This window comes from Mauremys reevesii, linkage group 1 (assembly GCF_016161935.1).
Source record: "Mauremys reevesii isolate NIE-2019 linkage group 1, ASM1616193v1, whole genome shotgun sequence".
NCBI lineage: Eukaryota > Metazoa > Chordata > Testudines > Geoemydidae > Mauremys > Mauremys reevesii.
This window is the reverse complement of record NC_052623.1, coordinates 16,765,742-16,785,550: the sequence shown is the minus strand read 5'-3', so window position 1 is coordinate 16,785,550 and position 19,809 is coordinate 16,765,742. Positions and strand designations below refer to the sequence as shown.

Sequence of the window (19,809 nt, the reverse complement as noted above, 5' to 3'; positions counted from 1 at the left end):
ACCTCCAGATGCTTCCCGCTGCCAAACAGCTGTTTGGCAGCACTTAGTGCTTTCCAGGAGGGAGGGGGGAGGAGGCAGAGAAGAGACAGGGCAGGGATTTGGGGAAGAGGTTGGAATAGGGGCAAGGAGGGGGCAGAGCTGGGGTGGGGACTTTGGGGAAGAGATTGGAATGGGGGCCGGGACAGGGGTTGTCAGTGATGCAGCCCTAGGGCCAATGTACTAGTCCTCATATGGCCCTCATGGTTATTTGAGTTTGAGATCCTGGGGTATGGCGTGTTTGCCTTATTTTTCTGTATGAGCTTGTGCATAATAGTTATAGAACTTTCACTCAGTAATTGTTGCACCAAGCCCATATCCTGTGGTTGAGCTACCGCATGTTTTTCAGAAAGGCCATATACAGAAAGAGCATGAAAACAGAAGAGCAAGTGGTCAGTAAGTTGCTACTTAGCTGTTTAAAAATGTGGTCAGGAATTTGGGGCCTCTGTCCTTGCTGGCCTTTCCTTGCTCCCCAGCACTGCATAATATCTACAATGCAGCCTCTCCCAACCCCACCTGCAGGCAAAGGGTTCCCATCCCTGTTAGGAACATACTTTGCCAAACATGACATTTTATTTCTCATGTGTCCCCTCCTCCCCCAAACACACAGCAGGGAACCCTCTGCTGATTTGTAAGTCTGCACAACTGCTGCTTTCCTGAAACCAGCTTATTAATAACTGATGGGCAACAGCAGCATGCCTCTTACTTGGCAACTTGGGAATAAAAAACCCACACAAAGCAAAAAAATATTTGCTCAAACACAAACTTCCTATTTATAACTGAACCCGACAAATATGGCTCTAGCGATTGGCTGTGGAAGCTTTCAGAACTGAAGAGTGCACCTACATTTGTCAGAAGGGTCCATAAGATAAGCTCATCTGTCAACCCACCTATAGCTAGAATTAGCCAAACAGTTCAAGATACAGTACTGGACTTTTGACAAGGCTCCACTATTCAGAACTTGGTACTGGGCTGCAGGGAATCTGGGTTCTGGCTCTGCCATTGACTTGCTGTGCGATCCTGGGCAAGTCACTTAACCTACTAGAACTTTATCCACCACCTCGTGTTATGTAAAATCTGGAATAATGTTTCCCTGCCTCTGAGTCATGATCATGTTTGTAAAACTAAACATCCTCAGGTGAACGGTGCCATACAAGTACAAAGCACAAAGCCAGGCACACATCAATGACAGGTAAATTGAAACTGATTATTTGATAAGCCCCCAAGATTTCTCTATCTTTAAGTCCCACTCATTCATTTTGCAATCACTTAGTTTATTACATCAGACCTCTCCCCATGGAAACAGCTGCATTAACAAAGTTTGAGGGTCAAAGCTCTCCAAATAAAACTAGGACACAGGCTCCACAGAGAAAAGAATAGAGCTGAAAGAAAGAAGTACTGTGGGAAAGAGAGATGATTAAATAAAAGAACTGCTTTAACATGTCCATGTAATTACTGTGGGCAGAATCTGTACGGATGTTTGCTCCCAGGAGAGGCTAATGTGTACTGTAGTCATCCTACACTATAGAAGCTTTGCTAACACTGCTAATTTAATGGGAACTTGCATTTAGTTCTGTCTGACTTGCCTAGCTGCAGTGATGGAGAGCTATGGAGAGACGGGAAAGAAACCATTATTAAGGGGGGGAAAGGCTTTTGACAGAATCTCCCCAAAATGCTGCTGTGTTGGCGCTACAGAGCTGAACGGAGTAAGTAGCAGCAGCCACTATTTCAGCCTTCTGTTGCCAGCAGTCAGAAACCACGCTGCCAGTTCAAACCCGAGGTGGGATATGAGAGAACTATGCCTGGACCTGTCCTTAATAGTTTTATACAGTGGTGCAATAGCCATGTTGGTCTCAGAATATTAGAGAAACAAAGTGAGGGAGGTAATAAAACTTCTGTTGGGAGAAAGAGAGAAACAAGCTTTTGAGCTATACAGAGCTCTGCTTACATAGCAGGAATTAGACACATTTTTTAAACAACGAGCTTCTCATTTCTCCCCTCTATGCTCCACAGACCCTGGGGTCCCAAACAGCTTTCTTCCCAGTCTTTAGGAGACTGGTTGATCAGCAAACCCTCACTCACTGGACTCAAGCAGAGTCCCCGTGAATAATGGTTTGACAAGACTGGGCCCATAAAATGCTGAGATTGATTGTATTACCTGATAGGTGTTGTCAAAGCTGTCATACATGAACCTGGTGATCAAGGAGGTCTTCCCCACTAGAAAAGAGAAAAACAGGTTCAAGGAACAGTTTTTAGTGTGAAATTAGAACAAGTGACCAAACACTGCATTCCAGTTTTAATTGGTATTCCATCAATACTATGCAATTAAACTGGCCAAGGGGAAAAGGGAACTCAGTGGATGTAATCGTTGCAATAATCACTACCATTTTTCCGAAAGCCATTCAGTTATTTAAGAAATTCAAGTTAAATGCACACAAAAAAACAAGCAAACATAATGAGTCCAGCTACAACATTAACTTCAAATTATTGTGTTTGATTTTAAAATTTAGCCAATTGTGCCCATTCTCAAAAGTGACTTAGGCCCAGATCCACAAAGGTATTTAGGTTCCTAGCTAGATTTCAATGGGAGTTATGAGCCTAAACATCTTTGTTCACCTTGGCTTTACTCACTTTTGAAAATTTTACCTCTGATCTCCATTAACTCACACTGCACATGCACATGACACAACTAGTAGTCACTGTGCAGGAGAAAGACACTCGTATAGTTGGTATCACAAGACAGGATGGAAATGCACTGGTGAAGTTGGCAGGCCCCCTGCTCACAAAACACCTGGACAGGATCTAGTTGATATTCCTCACCACATTAGCTTCGATCCACTCTTGTGGACAACACATGTATTACCCCTTGCAGCATACAGTAACTCCTCACTTAAAGTCATCTGGTTAATGTTGTTTCGTTGCTGATCAATTAGAGAACATGCTCGTTTAAAGTTGTGCTCCCTTCTAACTTAGTTTGGCAGCTGCCTGCTTTGTCTACTGCTTGCAGGAAGAGCAGCCTATTGCATCTAACTGGTGGGGGCTTGGAACCAGGGTGGACCGGCAGCCCCCATATCAGCTCCACCTATCAGCTCCCTGCTTCCCTAAGTTCCCTGTGCAGCAGTTGCATGCAGTTCAGCTGCATCCCTCCCCCACTGCCATGTGCTGCTCCTGCCCTCTGCCTTGGAGCTGCTCCCTGAGACTCCTGCTTGCTGTGTGTGTGGGAGGGGGAGAGGGAAGGAAGAGGGAGGCTAATGTCAGGGTGTCCCCCTCCCCCCTGCATCCCACTTACCCCATCTTCCATAGAGCAGGCGGGACACACCAAGGCTCAGGACGGAGGGATTGAGGGCTCAGCCAATTACTAGTTCATCATTTAGCAGTAAGGGAAATATCCCACCCTCTGACTCTTCCACCTCAACCAAGCTTAACAATCATCATCACTGTGTGCCAGTATTAAATTGTTTGTTTAAAAGTGTGTGTGTGTGTGTGTGTGTGTGTACGTACACGTACACACACACCCCTACCCCTCTACAATGCTGTCCTTGGGAGCCAAAAAAAAATCTTACTGCATTATAGGTGAAGCCGTGTTATATCGAACTTGCTTTGATCCGCCAGAGTGTGCAGCCCCGCCCCACCCCCCCAGAGCACTGCTTTACATTATATCCGAATTCGTGTTATATTGGGGTAGAGGTGTGTGTATGTATATACATATATATAGTCTTTTGTCTGGTGAAAAATATTTCCATGGAACCTAACCTAACCTCATTTACATTAATTTTTATGGAGAAATTGGATTCACTTAACATCGTTTAGTTTAAAGTCGCATTTTTCAGGAACATAACTACAGCGTTAAGTGAGGAGTTACTGTATCTTGGATCCTGCATCATACCATTGTTAATGGCTCTCCACCACTATGTTTATTAGTACTGGGTGCTTCAATAGCATTTACCAGAGATTTCAAAGCACTGTCAAACATTCATGTCTCCCTGAGAGGCAGGTAAGTAGTAACATACCCATTGTAAATCAGGCAGGCACATGAAGGCAGCTAGCCTCTGAGTGACACATGTCAGTGGCTAAGCTGGGATGAGGACACAAGTGACCTGATCTCAAACTTCTTTTCTACCTAGCCCACCACTTGCTCTTATTTCTGTGCCAGTTTAGATTAAAGGAGTCAGTAAGAAAATAGAGGAGGTGGAATGTTAGGCTGGTGAAACCAAATCCCTTCTTGTGCCTCATCACAATCTGGCATTTTAAAATCCTTGTACTGTACGTCTAGTGCTAAGCAACTGCTATGCACTGTGCTTCGCTGCTGTACTCCACACTGCCAGAGGGCTTTCCATAAGCACCAGTGCAGTGATTTCCATATAGGCTAGTTCAGGGGGTGCAGAACAGACAAAAGGGGAGAGCTGCATTACCTCCATGCTACCCACCCACACAATGCAGTTGCAGATGTGGCAGCTCGATTTGCACAGGGCTGTAGACTTCAGCAATAGCCAGAGCTTCTCTGTTCCTGTGGCACTCAGAACCACCAGATGCCCCCCACAAGCAGTAGCATGTAGCCTTCCACAAAGTGGGGGTGGGGACTGGGGAGAAGCTAAAAAAGACCCTGAATGACTGGTCTTTTTGACAACACTGGCCCAAACCTCTACAAACAAAGGCTTTCTAAGGCCACCCCAACAGAGCATTTGATTCTATTTCCAGCGTCCATGAATTTCACTATTGCTTCCTTTTGAATCCAGCTCTGCTATAAGAAATGAAACCTGCAGCTTCCAACAAGGAGCCTTTGAGACAGAGCCTTTGAGTCCAGATGTGACTTTCTCCATGACTTTGTAAACGCTTCCACCCTGTAAGTGTAATCAAATTTCACAAGACATTCGAGGGCTGCCTTTGTAAAGATGTAACTAATATTCTGTTCAACGCACAGCTTTAGGAAGCAAGCATCTGAGATAAAGCAGGGGTAGCCCCAAATTTATTCAGATTTGTCCTGGGAACCCTACACAACAATACAAATATGTTGAACAGGGAGATGTGTTGCAGAGTGAACACAAAGCAGAGGTCAGTTACAGATCTAAAGACACTGCAAGTCTCAGATTAACTTCACCGCATGCTTCACTCCAGCATCTATGCTGATGTAGACCCTGGTGCAGCGCTGCTATTTGAAGGTGTATCAGGAGGATGCAGCAAAACAGAACAGCACCTTCCCTCCATAAGGGTGCTTGCATAGCCCAAAGAGTGGGAGCAGTGGATCTAACCAAGACACTCAGAAGCGCAAACTCAACAAATCCGCACTGCACCCCTATGAGTAATTTACAGAGCCCCCAGTGGAAATTCTGAGAGTGGGCAGGTAACTACCACTGAGCTGGTTCTCTCAGGAGCCCTGAGGTGCAGCGGGGTCAATCTATCTCCCTGCACCAAGAGCGAATCCAGCCTACTAGGACAGGGCACTGAAAGGATCAACAACAGGACTACCAGTCATAATGCCCAGTGAAGCATACACAGCAGTACTTCAAAACATGCCAGCAGGCTGCCAGCACTAGCTTCTAGAACTCCTCTCCTGTACTTCTGGGTCTCTTGGAAGTAATCGCTGCTGAAAATACAGCTCCACCAGACAGGAAGGTTCTCTCTCCTATAATTTGCCACATCTCCCTACACCCCAAATACCCTCATTTAAATTATCTTTCCAGCATCAAATGGCAGGTGCAGGGGAGGGAAAAGGTGATTGCTGTTGGGATTAATTTGAATTGAAACTACTTCAACCTACATATTGGTTATTTGTATGCACTTCAGTTAAACTCTTTTCCTTTAAGGGACAAAGGTTCTCCTTACACAATAAATCAGTCACCTAATCAGGTTAGGCTTGATACCAACTGGTTACAGTTTTAATTCCACAATGACTATGAAAATATCCCACTTCTAAGTGCAAACTTGCTTTAAGCGTCTAGGTAGAAGTGAGAGCTAAGTGATTGGAACCAACAGTATGCAGACTTCCCACTGGGTCTATAATTTCAGGGAATCGGCGAGCCTCAGATTTTGAAATTCATGGATTTGGATTTATATAAACAGACACCCACCCTGAAGCTGTAGAGGCTTAACACTGATTTCAAAGAACCATTCCTACAATATTTGGAACAGAGCCTGTATAAGGCAACTTCCCCACACCCTCCATCACAAGCCAAAAACCAAAGAAATGGCCAAAAACAACCACCACTTTTCCCACCTCTGAAAGGCCCTGAATGCCCCATGCTCCTTAGCTCTCCCCAACCTCACAAAAGATTCTAGGTGAGCCTTGAGGAATGCCTTGGAAGTCAAACTGGCTATTTCACACCAAGAGGAGTCAACACAAGAGCCAAAGGCCACTCATGGAAGCTGTCTTACCAGCAGTCCCTTGCTATCAAAGGCTTTGGGTATATCTGCACTGCAGCAGCGCTACTGCAGCATAGACACTTCCTACATGGATGGAAGGGTTTTTTCCCTTCGATGTAGTCAATCCACTTCTCCGAGAGGCAGTAACTAGGTCAACAGAACGATTCTTCCATCGACCTAGCTGCAAGTATAGTGAACGTTAGACCAACCTAACTATGTAACACAGGGTATGAAATTTTTCACAGCCCTGAATGATGTAGCTAGGGCAATCTAATATTTAAGTGTAGACCAGGCCTCAGTCTACACCAGGAAAAGGAGATTGGTGTGTAACATGTTGACTGAAACCTTTTAGACCACCTCATATGCTTTTACACATGACTGTCCACACCAGGTACTAAACAGTGATTAACAACATGTTACATGTTGGTTAATTCATTTCCTCAGTATACTAAGATAGAGGAAAGGAGTTAACCAACAAAGCCTAAAAACTCCATCCTGATCACAGCTGTGGTGCTGTCACACTGGGAGAGACGTGGTCTCAGGCAGGCCCAAGTATCACTATCACCAGCTTTATACTGACATTTAACTAGGCATGAGAACGGGGGTTTGGTTGCACTTAAATATAGTGGCTTTCGAAGGATGTGAAGACAGGCCACATCCCACAGCTAGTGCTCTGGCCTAGTCTACACCAAAAACTTAGGTTGACGTAGGTGCTGTGTTCAGGAGTGGGGCTTGGGGCTTCAGCAGGCATGCCCCTCAGGTCTAAAGCACTGAGAGCCCCCCTCCCCGCTGAGCAGAAGCCCTCTCCCCTCCCCCGACGCAGGGCAGAAGCCCCGCCCCCCCACCTGGTAGGCAGAGAATGGAGTGTGGGGGGGCTCCACGAGCCACACTAACTGTAAAAGAGCCACACAGGGCTTGTGAGCTGAAGTAGCAGGTCCTAAAGGGCTCTTCAATCCAGCAGAGTAAGGCAGAACAAGAACCAATGGCTGGAAGTTGAAGTCAGACAAATTCCCATTAGAAATAAGACCCACATTTTTAACAGCACGGGTAGTTAACCACTGGAACAAACTAGCACAGGAAGTGATAGATTCTCTATCCCTTGCTGCCTTCAGCTCAAGGCTGGATGCCTTTTTGGAAGATCTGCTTTAGTCAGACGTAAGTTATTGGGCTCAATACAGGGGTTAATGGATAATGTTCTATGGCCTGTCATACTACATGATACATTGGTTCCTTTTGGCCTTAAATTCTATGAACTGGAGAGCTAACACACCTCTTTTGCTCGTCAAAACATACCCATAAAACAAATATCCAATTATACAGAGAGGGTCTGATCAGAAGAGTGACTAAATAAAATGGCACCTTGTTAACATATTCACTGTGTGTATTCAGAGTCCAATCAGCTGGCTATTTTGCTACTTTTTTACTCCTGCCAACACTGCAGTGCCGGTGAGCTGGCAGTTATCAACAGCATATTTGAAAGCCAAAATAGCTGCTTTACTTTCTAGTGACTCTCCAAAATAAGGAAAATCAAAGGTGAGATTCAGCAATCACATGCTGAACTGTATAATGAGGTAAGGAACGTCACAGCAGGGAGTTGTTGGAAATGATGAAAGGCTAGCAAATAAAAACAGATAAAAGGAAGAGAAAATCAAGATTTGTTCTCAAACAAAGCACCAGACCCAGATTCTGGGGAACTTGTTTGACCTGCACGAGACAGAAAAATATTAAGGAAGCTAAAAATCAGTGTCAGGAGTTTTTTCTGCCTCTGCATACTAGTTATAAGGTTAGCCCTGATCTGGAGAATGCAACAAAAGGTAAATGCTAACCAGGTTCTATTCACATGCTGTAGCTCAAACTCCTCTGCCTGAAGGAGTATACCATGTGATAGTCAATTACGTTCACTTCAGAGCTAAAAGTCAACTGTCTCCAACTGGGGATTTTAAGGGTATCTCCCTTTTCAGACTTGCTCAGGTGACTTTTCCCAACTGTGAGGCAACCACATCTGGACGCAGTATTCAAGATGTGGGCGTACCATGGATTTATATAGAGGCAATATGATATTTTCTGTATTATCTTTCCCTTTCTCAATGATGTCCAACGTTCTGTTCGCTTTTTTGACTGCCGCTGCACATTGAGTGGATGATTAGCACATTGAGTGGACTGAACTATCCACAATGACTCCAAGATCTCTTTCTTGAGTGGTAACAGCTAATTTAGATCCCATCATTTTATATGTATAATTGGGATTATGTTTTCCAATGTGCATTATTTTGCATTTATCAATATCGAATTTCATCTGCCATTTTGTTGCCCAGTCACCCAGTTTTGAGAGATCCTTTTGTAGCACTTCGCAGTCTGTCTGGGACTTGACTATCTTGAGTAGTTTTGTATCATCTGCAAATTTTGCCACCTCACTGTTTATCCCTTTTTCCAGATCATTTATGAATATGTTGAATAGGACTGGGCTCAATACAGACCCCTGAAGGACACCACTATTTACGTCTCTCCATTCTGAAAACTGAACATTTATTCCTACCCTTTGTTTCCTATCTTTTAACCAGTTACCAATCCATGAGAGGACCTTCCCTCTTATCCCATAACTAATTACTTTGCTTAAGAGCTTTTGGTGAGGGACCTTGTCAAAGGCTTTCTGAACATCTAAATATACTATATCCACTGGGTCCCTCTTGTCCACATGCTTGTTGACCCCCTCAAAGAACTCTAGTAGATTGGTGAGGCACGATTTCCCTTTACTAAAAACATGTTGACTCTTCCCCAACAAATTATGTTCATCTATGTGTCTGAAACTCTACTATAGCCCATTACTGAAGTCAGGCTTACTGGCCTGTAATTGCCGGAATCACCACTGGAGCCCTTTTTAAAAATTGGCATCACATTAGCTATCCTCCAGTCATCTGGTACAGAAGCGGATTTAAATGATAGATTACAGATAACAGTTAGTAGTCCTGTAATTTCACATCTGAGTTCCTTCAGAACTCTTAGGCGAATACCATTTGGTCCTGGTGACTTATTACTGTTTAATTTATCAATTTGTTCCAAAACCTCCTCTAATGACACCTGAACCTGGGACAGTTCCTCCGATTTGTCACCTAGATGGCTCAGGTTTGGGAATCTCCCTCACATCCTCATTTGTGAAGATTGATGCAAATAATTCATTTAAGTTTCTCCTCAATGGCCTTATAGTCCTTGAGTGCTCCTTTAGCATCTTGATCATCCAATGGCCCCACTGGTTGTTTAACAGGCTTCCTGCTTCTGATGTACTTAAAAAAAAATTGCTATTACTTTGAGTCTTTGGCTAGCTGTACTTCAAATTCTTTTTTGGCCTTCCTAATTATATTTTTACACTTCATTTGCCAGAGTTTAGGCTCCTTTCTATTTTCCTCATTAGGATTTAACTTCCACTTTTTAAAAGATGTCTTTTTGCCTCTCACTGATTCTTTTACTTTGATGTTTAGCCATGGTGGCTCTTTTTTGGTTCTCTTACTAGGTTTTTTAATTTGGGGCATACATTTAAGTTGAGCCTCTATTATGGGGTCTTTTAAAGTTTCCATGCCGCTTGCAGGGATTTTCGTTTGGTGCTGTACCTTTTAATTTCTGTTTAACCTCATTTTTGTGTAATTCCCCTTTGTGAAATTAAATGCTACAGTGCTGGAATGCTGTGGTGTTTTCCCCACCACAGGGATGTTAAATTTAATTATATTATGGTGACTATTACCAAGCAGTCCAGCTATATTCACCTCTTGGACTTGATCCTGTGCTCCACTTAGGACTAAGTCAAGAATTGCCTCTCCTCTTGTGGGTTCCCAGACTAGCTGCTCCAAGAAGCAGTCATTTAAGGTGTCAAGAAACTATCTCCACATCCCGTCCTGACGTGACATGTACCCAGTCAATATGGGGATAGTTGAAATCCCCCATTATTATTTTTTTATTTTAATAGTCTCTCTAAAGTCCCTGAACATTTCACAGTCACTACACCATTCTGGTCAGGTGGTCTGTAATAAATCCCTACTACTAGATTCTTATTATTCAAGCATGGAATTACTATCCATAGAGATTCTATGGTACAGTTTGGTTCATTTAAGATTTTTACTTCATTTGATTCTATGCTCTCTCTCACATATAGTGCCACTCCCCCCACCAGCATGACCTGTTCTGTCCTTCCGACATATTTTATACCCTGGTATTACTGTGTCCCATTGATTGTCCTCATTTCACCAAGTTTCTGTGATGCCTGTTATATCAATATCCTCATTTAATAAGAGGCATTCTAGTTTGCCCATCTTATTAATTAGAATTCTAGCATTGGTATATAAGCACTTTAAAAACTTGTCCCTTTTTAGCTGTCTTCCATTACATGATGTAATTGAATGGGATTCTTTTTTTCTTTTGACAGTTTCTCATCAGATCTTACCTGTATTCTACCATTTTCCAGCCTCTCCTCTTTATTAGGACATAGAGAATCTCCATTTATAGATCCTCCCCTAAGGGATGTCCAAACCACGGGGGTAGGAGATACTGATGCCAGTCCGGTGGTACGAGATGAGCTGATGGCCTGAGTTCAGTTGCTAGTGATGATGTTGGGAGGCCTGGATCAGCGTCCACATTGCACTCCCCATCAGTACCCGGCCCGAGCTGGGGAAGCTAATTTATCCAACCAGTAGATCAAATTCGGTGATGAATCCTGGTCACATGCCGCCTGAGACACGGTGCACTTACGCTAAGAAGTAGTAGTAGAGTTGCCTGTGTCAGACACCACCACTTTGAACATCTGCAGACAGTTTCTGCAGAAGCCAAGGATCACATGGGCAAGGAGACTAGAAGGAGGTCAAGACTGATGGATGATGGGCAGCTGTCAGAACCATTGTTCATGCTAGAACTGTCAGGTTTAAAACAAACAAAAGGAAGTATTTTTTCCCATAATGCACAGTCAACCTGTGGAACTCCTTGCCAGAAGATGTTGTGAAAGCCAAGACTATTACAGGGTTCAAAAAAGAACTAGGTAAATTAATGGATAAATCAATGCCTATTAGCCAGGATGGGCAGGGATGGTGTCCCTAGCCTCTGTTTGTCAGAAGCTGAAAATGGGCAACAGGGTATGGATCACTTGATGATTACCTGTTCTGTTCATTTCCTCTGGGGCACCTGGCATTGGCCACTGTTGGAAGACAGGATACTGGGCTAGATGGACCTTTGGTTTGACCCAGTATAGCCATTTGTATGTTCTTATGTCATGGGGCTAGAAGACTTCATATTCAGTCTGGCACCTCTAAAGAGCATTAAATTTGCATCTTTTTAAAACATCAACAAAAAATTACCTAAGCCAAACACATTAAAGACAGAAGCCAGAACTGGAAAGATACAGACATTCCCTCCTGCTCCCCCCAGTCGTTATTTAAACGAGGTAGGATGAGGTTTTCCCAGCTCCAGGAGCCAATTCCATTAGCAGCAATTCACTGGTGGGAAAGAGAAGCAGGATCATACAGCCTTTGCCAGTGAGAAGAGTGCATCTCCCAGAGGGCTTTTAAAAGCAGCTGCTGATCACCCTAAGGCAGATCTACTCTTCTCAGCCTCCTAAAGTGCTGTCGTATCTCCCCTCTCAAGCAGGCAGGACTCGGATGATTCCTCTTCCTTGCTCATACTACTCAGTTCTCAACACATTAAATTAGGCTCCTTGCATGGGGGAACTAGCGTACATTTCTCCTTAAAAAGCACAGTGCTAGGGTGGGACCATTCTGCACATCATAACAATCAAAGGGCAGGATCACCTGAGCTGCTGGATGGCCTCAACTCCATTACAGTGAGAGTTCAATGCCCCAATCTTGCAGGGCTCTGAGCAACCAGAAAATAGCATGTTACAATATATAAAGGTGGGACGCATGCTTTGTTGTTTACAGGAAGGGATTAAGCCAACACCGCTAACGAAAGGTGCTGGAGACAGTGTATTTGTGAAAGCCCCAGGGACAGCAGCAATGCAGACTCCCTTCTCATTGTACCACCAGCATGTCCCAGCCCCGACCTCAAGAGACCAGATGTGTAGGACAGAAGTCTCCATGTCCCACTCAGCCTGTGAGCTCTAAGTCTGACTAGAAGGAGCAGCAGTTTGTGGCATGAATGCTTTGTCCAGTGACACCGCCAATTCATTTCACACAGGCTAAGGTGGGAGTAACTTGGGGCCAGGTTTACAATGGTATTAAGGTATCTAAAGATGTATACAGGCATCTTGTGGCATGTTAGAGAGGACCTAACTCAGACTTCAAAGGGAGTTTGATGCTTTTATAAGCCCCCTGGGTGCCTACCTGCACTCACAGACGCATCAATAACTTTGTAAATCAGGCCTTGGGTCACTACTAACCCAGGCTCGAGCTGAGCCAGGCACTATTACTCCCATTCCATTAACTCAGGCCATCCAGCCCCTATATGTTATATTTAAAAAGGCAATAGCAAGCTTTTTTCGAAGTTTAAAAAGAAACAAATTGCTCTACACAGCAGTGCCGTAACAAGGGCGAGGCGAGTGAGGCACTTGCCTCGGGCGCGCAAAGCAGAGGGGCGCAGCTCTACTGCGATCGGCAGTGCTTCAGCAGCAGCTCTACCGCTGCCGCATCTTCGGCGGCAGGTCCTTCTCTCTGAGAGGGGCTCAGGGACCCGCTGCCGATTGCCGCCAAAGAATGAATGAAGCGGTGGTGGCGGCAATTCGGTGGCAGGTCCTTCCCTCCGACAGGGACTCAGGGACCCACCGCCGAATTGCCAAACAGCCTGGAGCCAGCCCTTGCCTCGGGCGCAAAAATTCCTTGTTATGGCTTTGCTACACAGTACTTTGTAAGCTGGCCTTCTTCTATGGATCACTTCCTTACCAAAAAATCCGTGTTCGGAAATCAAAGCACATAAAAGCTGATCAAGTCCATTTGATGAACGCCCTGTGTTAGGAAGACTAGAACCAAATGCCACATGCATTTCCTAGAGTATTCAGATACAAATGAAGTCATGGCGATAAGCTTCTGGTTCTAACAGTTTTGATCAGACAAATTACCATGCACATTTAAAGTTTATCTGCTTCCTGAAAGATGTTGTTACTCTGCTTCCATTGCACTGCATATTAGAGATGTAGACACCCCACAAGAGCCATCCACTAATAAAACTGAATAATAGCAGGTCTCTACTATTCCTTTTTGCCTGCATTAACAGTATATGCTATTGGCCACTACTGGCAGTGCAACAAAAAGTGCTCTTCATTTCATGCTCTAATGAGTCACTAGGGAGACTCACAGAAGTTAGAGATGGAAAGGACCCATTAGATCATGCAAAATCATTTTCCTGCCAAGCCAGGATTAGAAGGTCATTTGTTGCCAGGCAGGAGTTTGGGAAGGAGTTCAGGCAAAGTAATTAAAAGTGACCCACGAAGGAAAAAGAAATTGGGATTGTGCCACTTTGCTCCTTTATGATGTATGAAGACAGACAGTACTTCCTGTCCCTTTTTTAGGGGTTTGCTTGTTTTAAATTAGAAATTCAGGCTTCCTACACAAAGTCTTCCAGGAAAAACAGGGATGGCAAATGTTAAGATCTCACAGAGACAGAGAGCAGTGAAACCTAATTCAGAGTGGAAGAGGTTTTTATTCAGTGCTCAAAATGTTGATAACCTCCTATTTCTTTCTCTCTCTCTCACACACACACACAGACTAGAAAAACTGGGAGACAAAAAAGGATATGTTGAAAGACTCAACAGCCCCTGCCTTCTCCGGTAAAAAGATGAGAAAACTTCCAATCCACTTCTCCGGGTCCTCCAAGAATTCCTCTAGCAAAACTAAGACTTGACATTCTTGTTATTTCTAAAGGTAAAAATTAAGCAGAGGGAAACTTTAAAAGCCTTTCAGGTGTGCTTTGTAAGGAAGCAAAAAAAGGGCATAAACCTAAGTCCCTGTCACCACACTTCACTGGTCTCCTTTAAGGGGAGATAGTTGAGGGCGTGGATACTTAGGAAGCTACCCGTTGCCCATCCTACCTAAGAGAGTTCAGTGCAGAATCTGCAGTGTGGATTTCTAAAGCTATTCCTACTGGCTTTTGTCTATACTAGGATGAGTAATTCACCACAGTATACTTCACTAACAACAGCTGTAGTGCACGGCTCAGGCATTTTTATTGTCATTTAACCCTGTTCTGTGTCTAATCCTGCTCATGGCAGGATCAGATGATCTGACACTGCACTTTAGCTACCACTGACAAAGCTGCAGTATGGTGAATTACAAGTCCTAGAAGTTCTCTCATTTTTGGTCTCAAACAAACCTTGAGTCCTCAGTATACAGGACATTCATGGGATCTCAAAGATAAGAAAGATGAGAGCATGGAAACACTAGAGATAAGCTACGGCAGAGCTAGAAATAAAAGCCACAGAAAGGGAAGACGTGTAGCTGAGCGGAAAGACAGCACATGAGCGGAAAGACAGCACATTGGAGAATGATGCATGAAAGCCTTTTTTAGACTCATTTAAAAAGAAACCCCACAGGTGGGCATGTTCATACTTGACTTAAATGATCCATGTGAGCCAGCCATCAAGGAAGTTTATTTTTAGATTTGTCAGCCCACTCTCCCACTGCAGAATGGGAATATGAAAGTGATTAAAGCAGCTTATTTAAAAAATCCTCCTATATAATCTCTACTATCATGCAGTGGAAGTTCTGCTTCATTCCCCAAAGCAGAAAGCAGAACTTGCTGATTCTCTTGTGGATGCTGACAGAGCCAGCAGCAACCAATATTCATTTACATAATTACAGGACATTTATTATTGCTTCTAAGTTTACTTAAGATGAATGTTGTATTTTGGAATGTCAGAATGAAGAGGATTGCACAAGTCTATCAGACAGTAGGGGTGAAAGGGACCTTTCAGCTCACGCAGTCCAGCCATTTCTTCTTACTACAGGCTTTGCCTACAGAAGTTTTCACCCTTAAATATTTTTCACTGATGAAACGCAATAGCTGTTCCATTGTCAAATTGCTCTCACTGTTCATTTACATAAGGAGAGCATCTTCTGAACTGCAATACCAGATCAGACCAGTGGACCATCTAATCCAATATCTTGTCTCCAACAGTGGCCAGTAGCAAAATATGCAGAGAAAGGAAAAGCCCTGCAGTGGAGAATTATGTAATAAATCTGCCCAAAGACATTTATTCCTAACCCCTGTCAATTTGTGGTTTTCAGACCCTAAAGAATGAGTCTTGTGTCTAACAAAAGTGATCTTTAATTTTCAAGATTGTTACTTGTAACAGATCTTTGGCCAAACTCAAGTTAGTGTTTATTTCCTTGGACAGGAAAGAGGAATACTGAATGGCTAAGTATCAGGTAATAACAGTATATTTTGGCCACCCAGGGTGTAACCAACTGTATGAATGCCTTCCAGACTAGTTTCTAGAATTGAACTGGGTCTCCCATTGATTCCGGGATCTGGGAACATTATGTACTGTTACCACTGGAGAGAACGAACTGTGTAAGGTGAAAATAATATTTGTTCTTGCATCATACTGAACAAGCAGGGGGTTTCTTTGTATCCGGACACACAAAGTAAATGGGGTTTCTTTTCCTGAGAATTCATCCCCCAGCCAACTTAACTTATGTCCTGTTCCTGTAAAAAAACAGGTTTGCTTTTCAGAAGTTATTTAAGATCCTTTTCATTAAGTCAGTCAATAAGTTTCAAATATATAACAAGTTAAATATGGATTTTAACCCCAAATCCATTTAAGAAAAATCAGATACTTGCATTTTTTTGTATTACTCAATATATGATTATTAAAACTAGAAGAATTATAAAGATCATTTTGCAGATTTTGAATTTCATTCATCCCAGACAATGAAAAACAGACTAGACTAGTCAATTTCATCATTTAGTCAGTTTCACTTTCTGGTACCCACATTAAGCAGGATCAACCTAGGCCAGAGGTTCTCGAACAGTGCTCCGTAAGCTCCATTCAGGTGGTCCGTGAATAGTCCCCTCTAAGATGCATGCCTGGGCAGCCGCACAGAGAAGGAAGAGCCACCCGCCTAATTAGTGGAGTTGGGCAGGCGTGGCTCCACTAATTAGGTGCCGGGACCCTGGAGAAGACACACATGTAAGGTGAGGTGGTGGCCTTGGGGGGAATAGGGGGTAGGTGGGAGGGGGCGGTGGGATGAGAAGAAGGGGTGTGGAGAATTTGGGATGTGCAGGGCTGCAGCCGCCAGAGAAAGAGGCGACTTTCCCCAGCTCCAGGGCTGTGGCTGCTGGGGAGAGACTCCCTTCCCGTCCCAGCCTCAGCTCAGGGGCTGCTGCGGTGGGGAGACCCCACTCCTTCCCAGCCCAGCTTTCTCCCCTGTTGTGGCAGCCCGCAAGGGCACATCCATTGCATTAGATAAAGGTAAGAATACTGGTATTAAAATACAAGTTGTGTGCTTTTATTTGTAAAACAAAAAACTGTTAACTATTAAGGTTTTTTTTTATATGGCGCTTTTATCCAAAGCGCTTTATAATAGCTAATGGTACAGACAACACTTGGAAAGATCATTAAGTGGTCCACCAAGACCCTCAGCAATTTGTAAGTGGTCCATGAAAAAAAAACAAGTTTGAGAACCACTGACCTAGGCTGAAGAACAATTTTATAGTCTGCATCAAACATTTGGGGAATGTCCCCACCAGCCTTTATGGGCATGTTAATATTAACTGGAAATCAACTATCTCAAAGTAAAAAAAGAAATAAAAAGTCTAGTGAAGATAAGCCCTTGCACTGGGCATACATCAATTTAATGCTGTCAGAAGGAAATATCGCCATTTTCTGGTGCTGCTGATGCTGTGATTCGCTCTCTGACAGATGTAATTAACAGGTACATTCCTGTACTTGACAGGAACTGTGAGCCAATGAGAATTTGCAGAGCTGAAGCTTGCCAATACATTTTCATCTTATCTGAGATTTGTTGGCATTTCACCAACTAAACTACCAATACTACTAAGAACACCATTACCTTTCTCTAAGATATCTGCAAGTCCTCCTGCTTTAAAAGTGACCCATAAGGGATATGAAGGATGTGTGTGAACCAATTTGGGGAGAGTACTGCATGGATAAGAGGCAGTGGGGAAGAAGTCATGGAGATGCTCATGGGAGTAGATGAGACTAGCATTGTTAGCAGAGCAAAGGGGAAGAGTCACAATCTGGTATGATAAGAGAATAGGTAAGGACAAGGGTACTAAATTGGGAAAGCCTTGAAAAGTAAAAGCTAGAAGTTTGCTGTAACGCAGAAGAAAAAGGGAAGCCTCAAGAGGGACCGAAAAGGGGGGGGGGAAGAAGAGAGAGAGAAAAAATTAGGAAGATAGATGCTGACTGCAGTATTTTGAATGGACTTTGCTACTGGAGTGTTAACCTGCCTTCAGGCTGGAGAGAAAGAGATCGCTGTAGCCCAAACATGAGATAATGGCCTAGATTCTGAAAGCTACATTCTGTCCAGCAATGGAGTTAGAGCTTGTCTAAACAGGGAAATTATTACAAAATAAATTAGGGCGTGAATTTAAAGTGCCACAGCTATTCCACAACTAGCTCCTGTGGTGGGCACTCATTCTACACTAAAAGTGCCTTTGTGCGTTTCAGCTTAAGCTAATGCAAAGTAGTTATTCCAGGATACTTCTCTTTGTAGACAAGCCCTTGGAATTAGACAAACCAGTGCCCAGGTATTTCTAGAGCACTTAATCACTGTAGTATCCAAGATGAATTAAGGCTACGAACAAAGAACCAGAGGATAAATCTGAAGTTCATCTGCCTGCCCTATAGTCTGAATTTTATATATCCTGTAAACATTAATGGCACAGTCATACTAATTCACATACTGGTGCAATGTGTGCATGCACACAGTGAAATCTGTGTTGTATAGTGACAGTATTTCAGGGAGCTTAAATCCATTGCACATCTCACCAGACTCAGCAGCTATTTCAGACACAATCAGTTAGTGGCACAGCAGAAAAGGCGGAAAACTGCCATCATAAATTCTACAAATTAGCAAGACTATAGTGATGGGTCCACACGAATTCAAATTCAGGGGAGTGGGAGAGTGGAGGATAATTGTCCCTTTGGAGTGTCAATTCAAAAGGAAGATACCTGCTCCAGCTGAATTGCTTCTTACAATTATGCATGCAAAGAAGTAGATTGGCTCACATCCTTCACAGCAGCAGACTGCTACATCACCTGCTTTCTCCCCACCTTCTCATCCCCTGAAGTTAAAAACAGAGTTGACAGAACAGTCTAGGTAATAGATCCATTAAAATTCACCAGTCTAAAATCAGTGTCATATTTTTCTCCTTTTACCATTTTTGCCTGTTTCCCTGTAGATTCTCTTCCCTCGCCTTTGTTTCTTCCAAACACGCTTTCTCCTTTCACAGGCCAGAACTGTGCCCTTCCTGTGTTCTGTTCCTTCCCATTCCATTCATACGCTCTGTTTCCTGCCCTTATTTGGTAACTGTCCACAGCTCCAAGCATCTGAAAAGTTCCCTTTAACGCTGGATGTCTGAAGTGCTTGTCATGCAGACCTCAGTCATTTGTGAGTCTGTTGCCGTCAAGGCTGACTCCGACGGGCAACCCACAAAATCCACATGGAAATCCCAGGTAGCATAGGACAGCTGCCCCCGCATGGAGTGGGCCAGAATGAACTCAATAAACTGGATACAATTCAAAGCGCTGGTCATTATCTTCAAACCCATAAATGGCCAGGTGCCCAGCTACATGAGAGACCTTTCACCCAACACGTCATTGTGGCAGCTGAGATTGGCTGGGTAGCACTTGGTTACGGAAGTAAAGTCTTAACACTATCTGGTGCCAAGGATTCCTCAGCTGAGAACTTGCATCACTGGAATTCAATCCGCATGGTAGCCCCCCAAGCCAGACTAATGATCTACAGGCAAGGTGCATTTAAGTGTTTTGTGCTTGAATTTTCATTACTTACCAGTGGCCATGAGGAGAAGCTCTACAGAAGCTAGTGACAACAAGAGCTATTTGCAGCTACAAAATGTAACCTTGTAGAAACACAAATATCTAAGAATCCATCATCTGAAGCTGTACTGGCATCCAAACCTCAACCACACGTTTACTGGAAGGATAAGTATTGCTCACCTCAGACATTTCAGGTCTCAACCAGGGTTACTATCCCTGCCATTATCTTTCAACACTCACAGCTTCTCACCTGGGGAAAGAACATAACAGAACTGCGTCTTCCAGCATCACAAGAAGTGGGAGTTCTACAAGATGACAGTGAATTCAGTCAAAGTGCAGCACCTGACGAAAGAATGAATGAAACAGCCAGTGCTGTAAGCTACTTCGAGAGTGTGTGCCTTTCTCCCCATTACTGGCAATCTCCATTCCACAGTTGGAGAATTTATCATACAGTCTTGACT

The 19,809-nt window shown here is 43.7% G+C and overlaps 1 protein-coding gene across 4 annotated transcripts in view; it reads right to left on the bottom strand.

Moving 5' to 3' along the window:
- Positions 1–19,809, bottom strand: part of RAB6A (RAB6A, member RAS oncogene family) — a 95,799-nt gene that overhangs the window by 32,120 nt on the left and 43,870 nt on the right. For 2 of the 4 annotated variants that reach the window (XM_039529366.1, XM_039529362.1), the window contains exon 2: positions 2,195–2,253. In XM_039529366.1, the coding sequence (XP_039385300.1) occupies positions 2,195–2,253 (59 nt within the window). Of the gene's footprint in view, positions 1–2,194; positions 2,254–19,598; positions 19,622–19,809 lie in introns of those variants that run through there. The other 2 variants (XM_039529374.1, XM_039529385.1) reach the window with 2 other exon arrangements.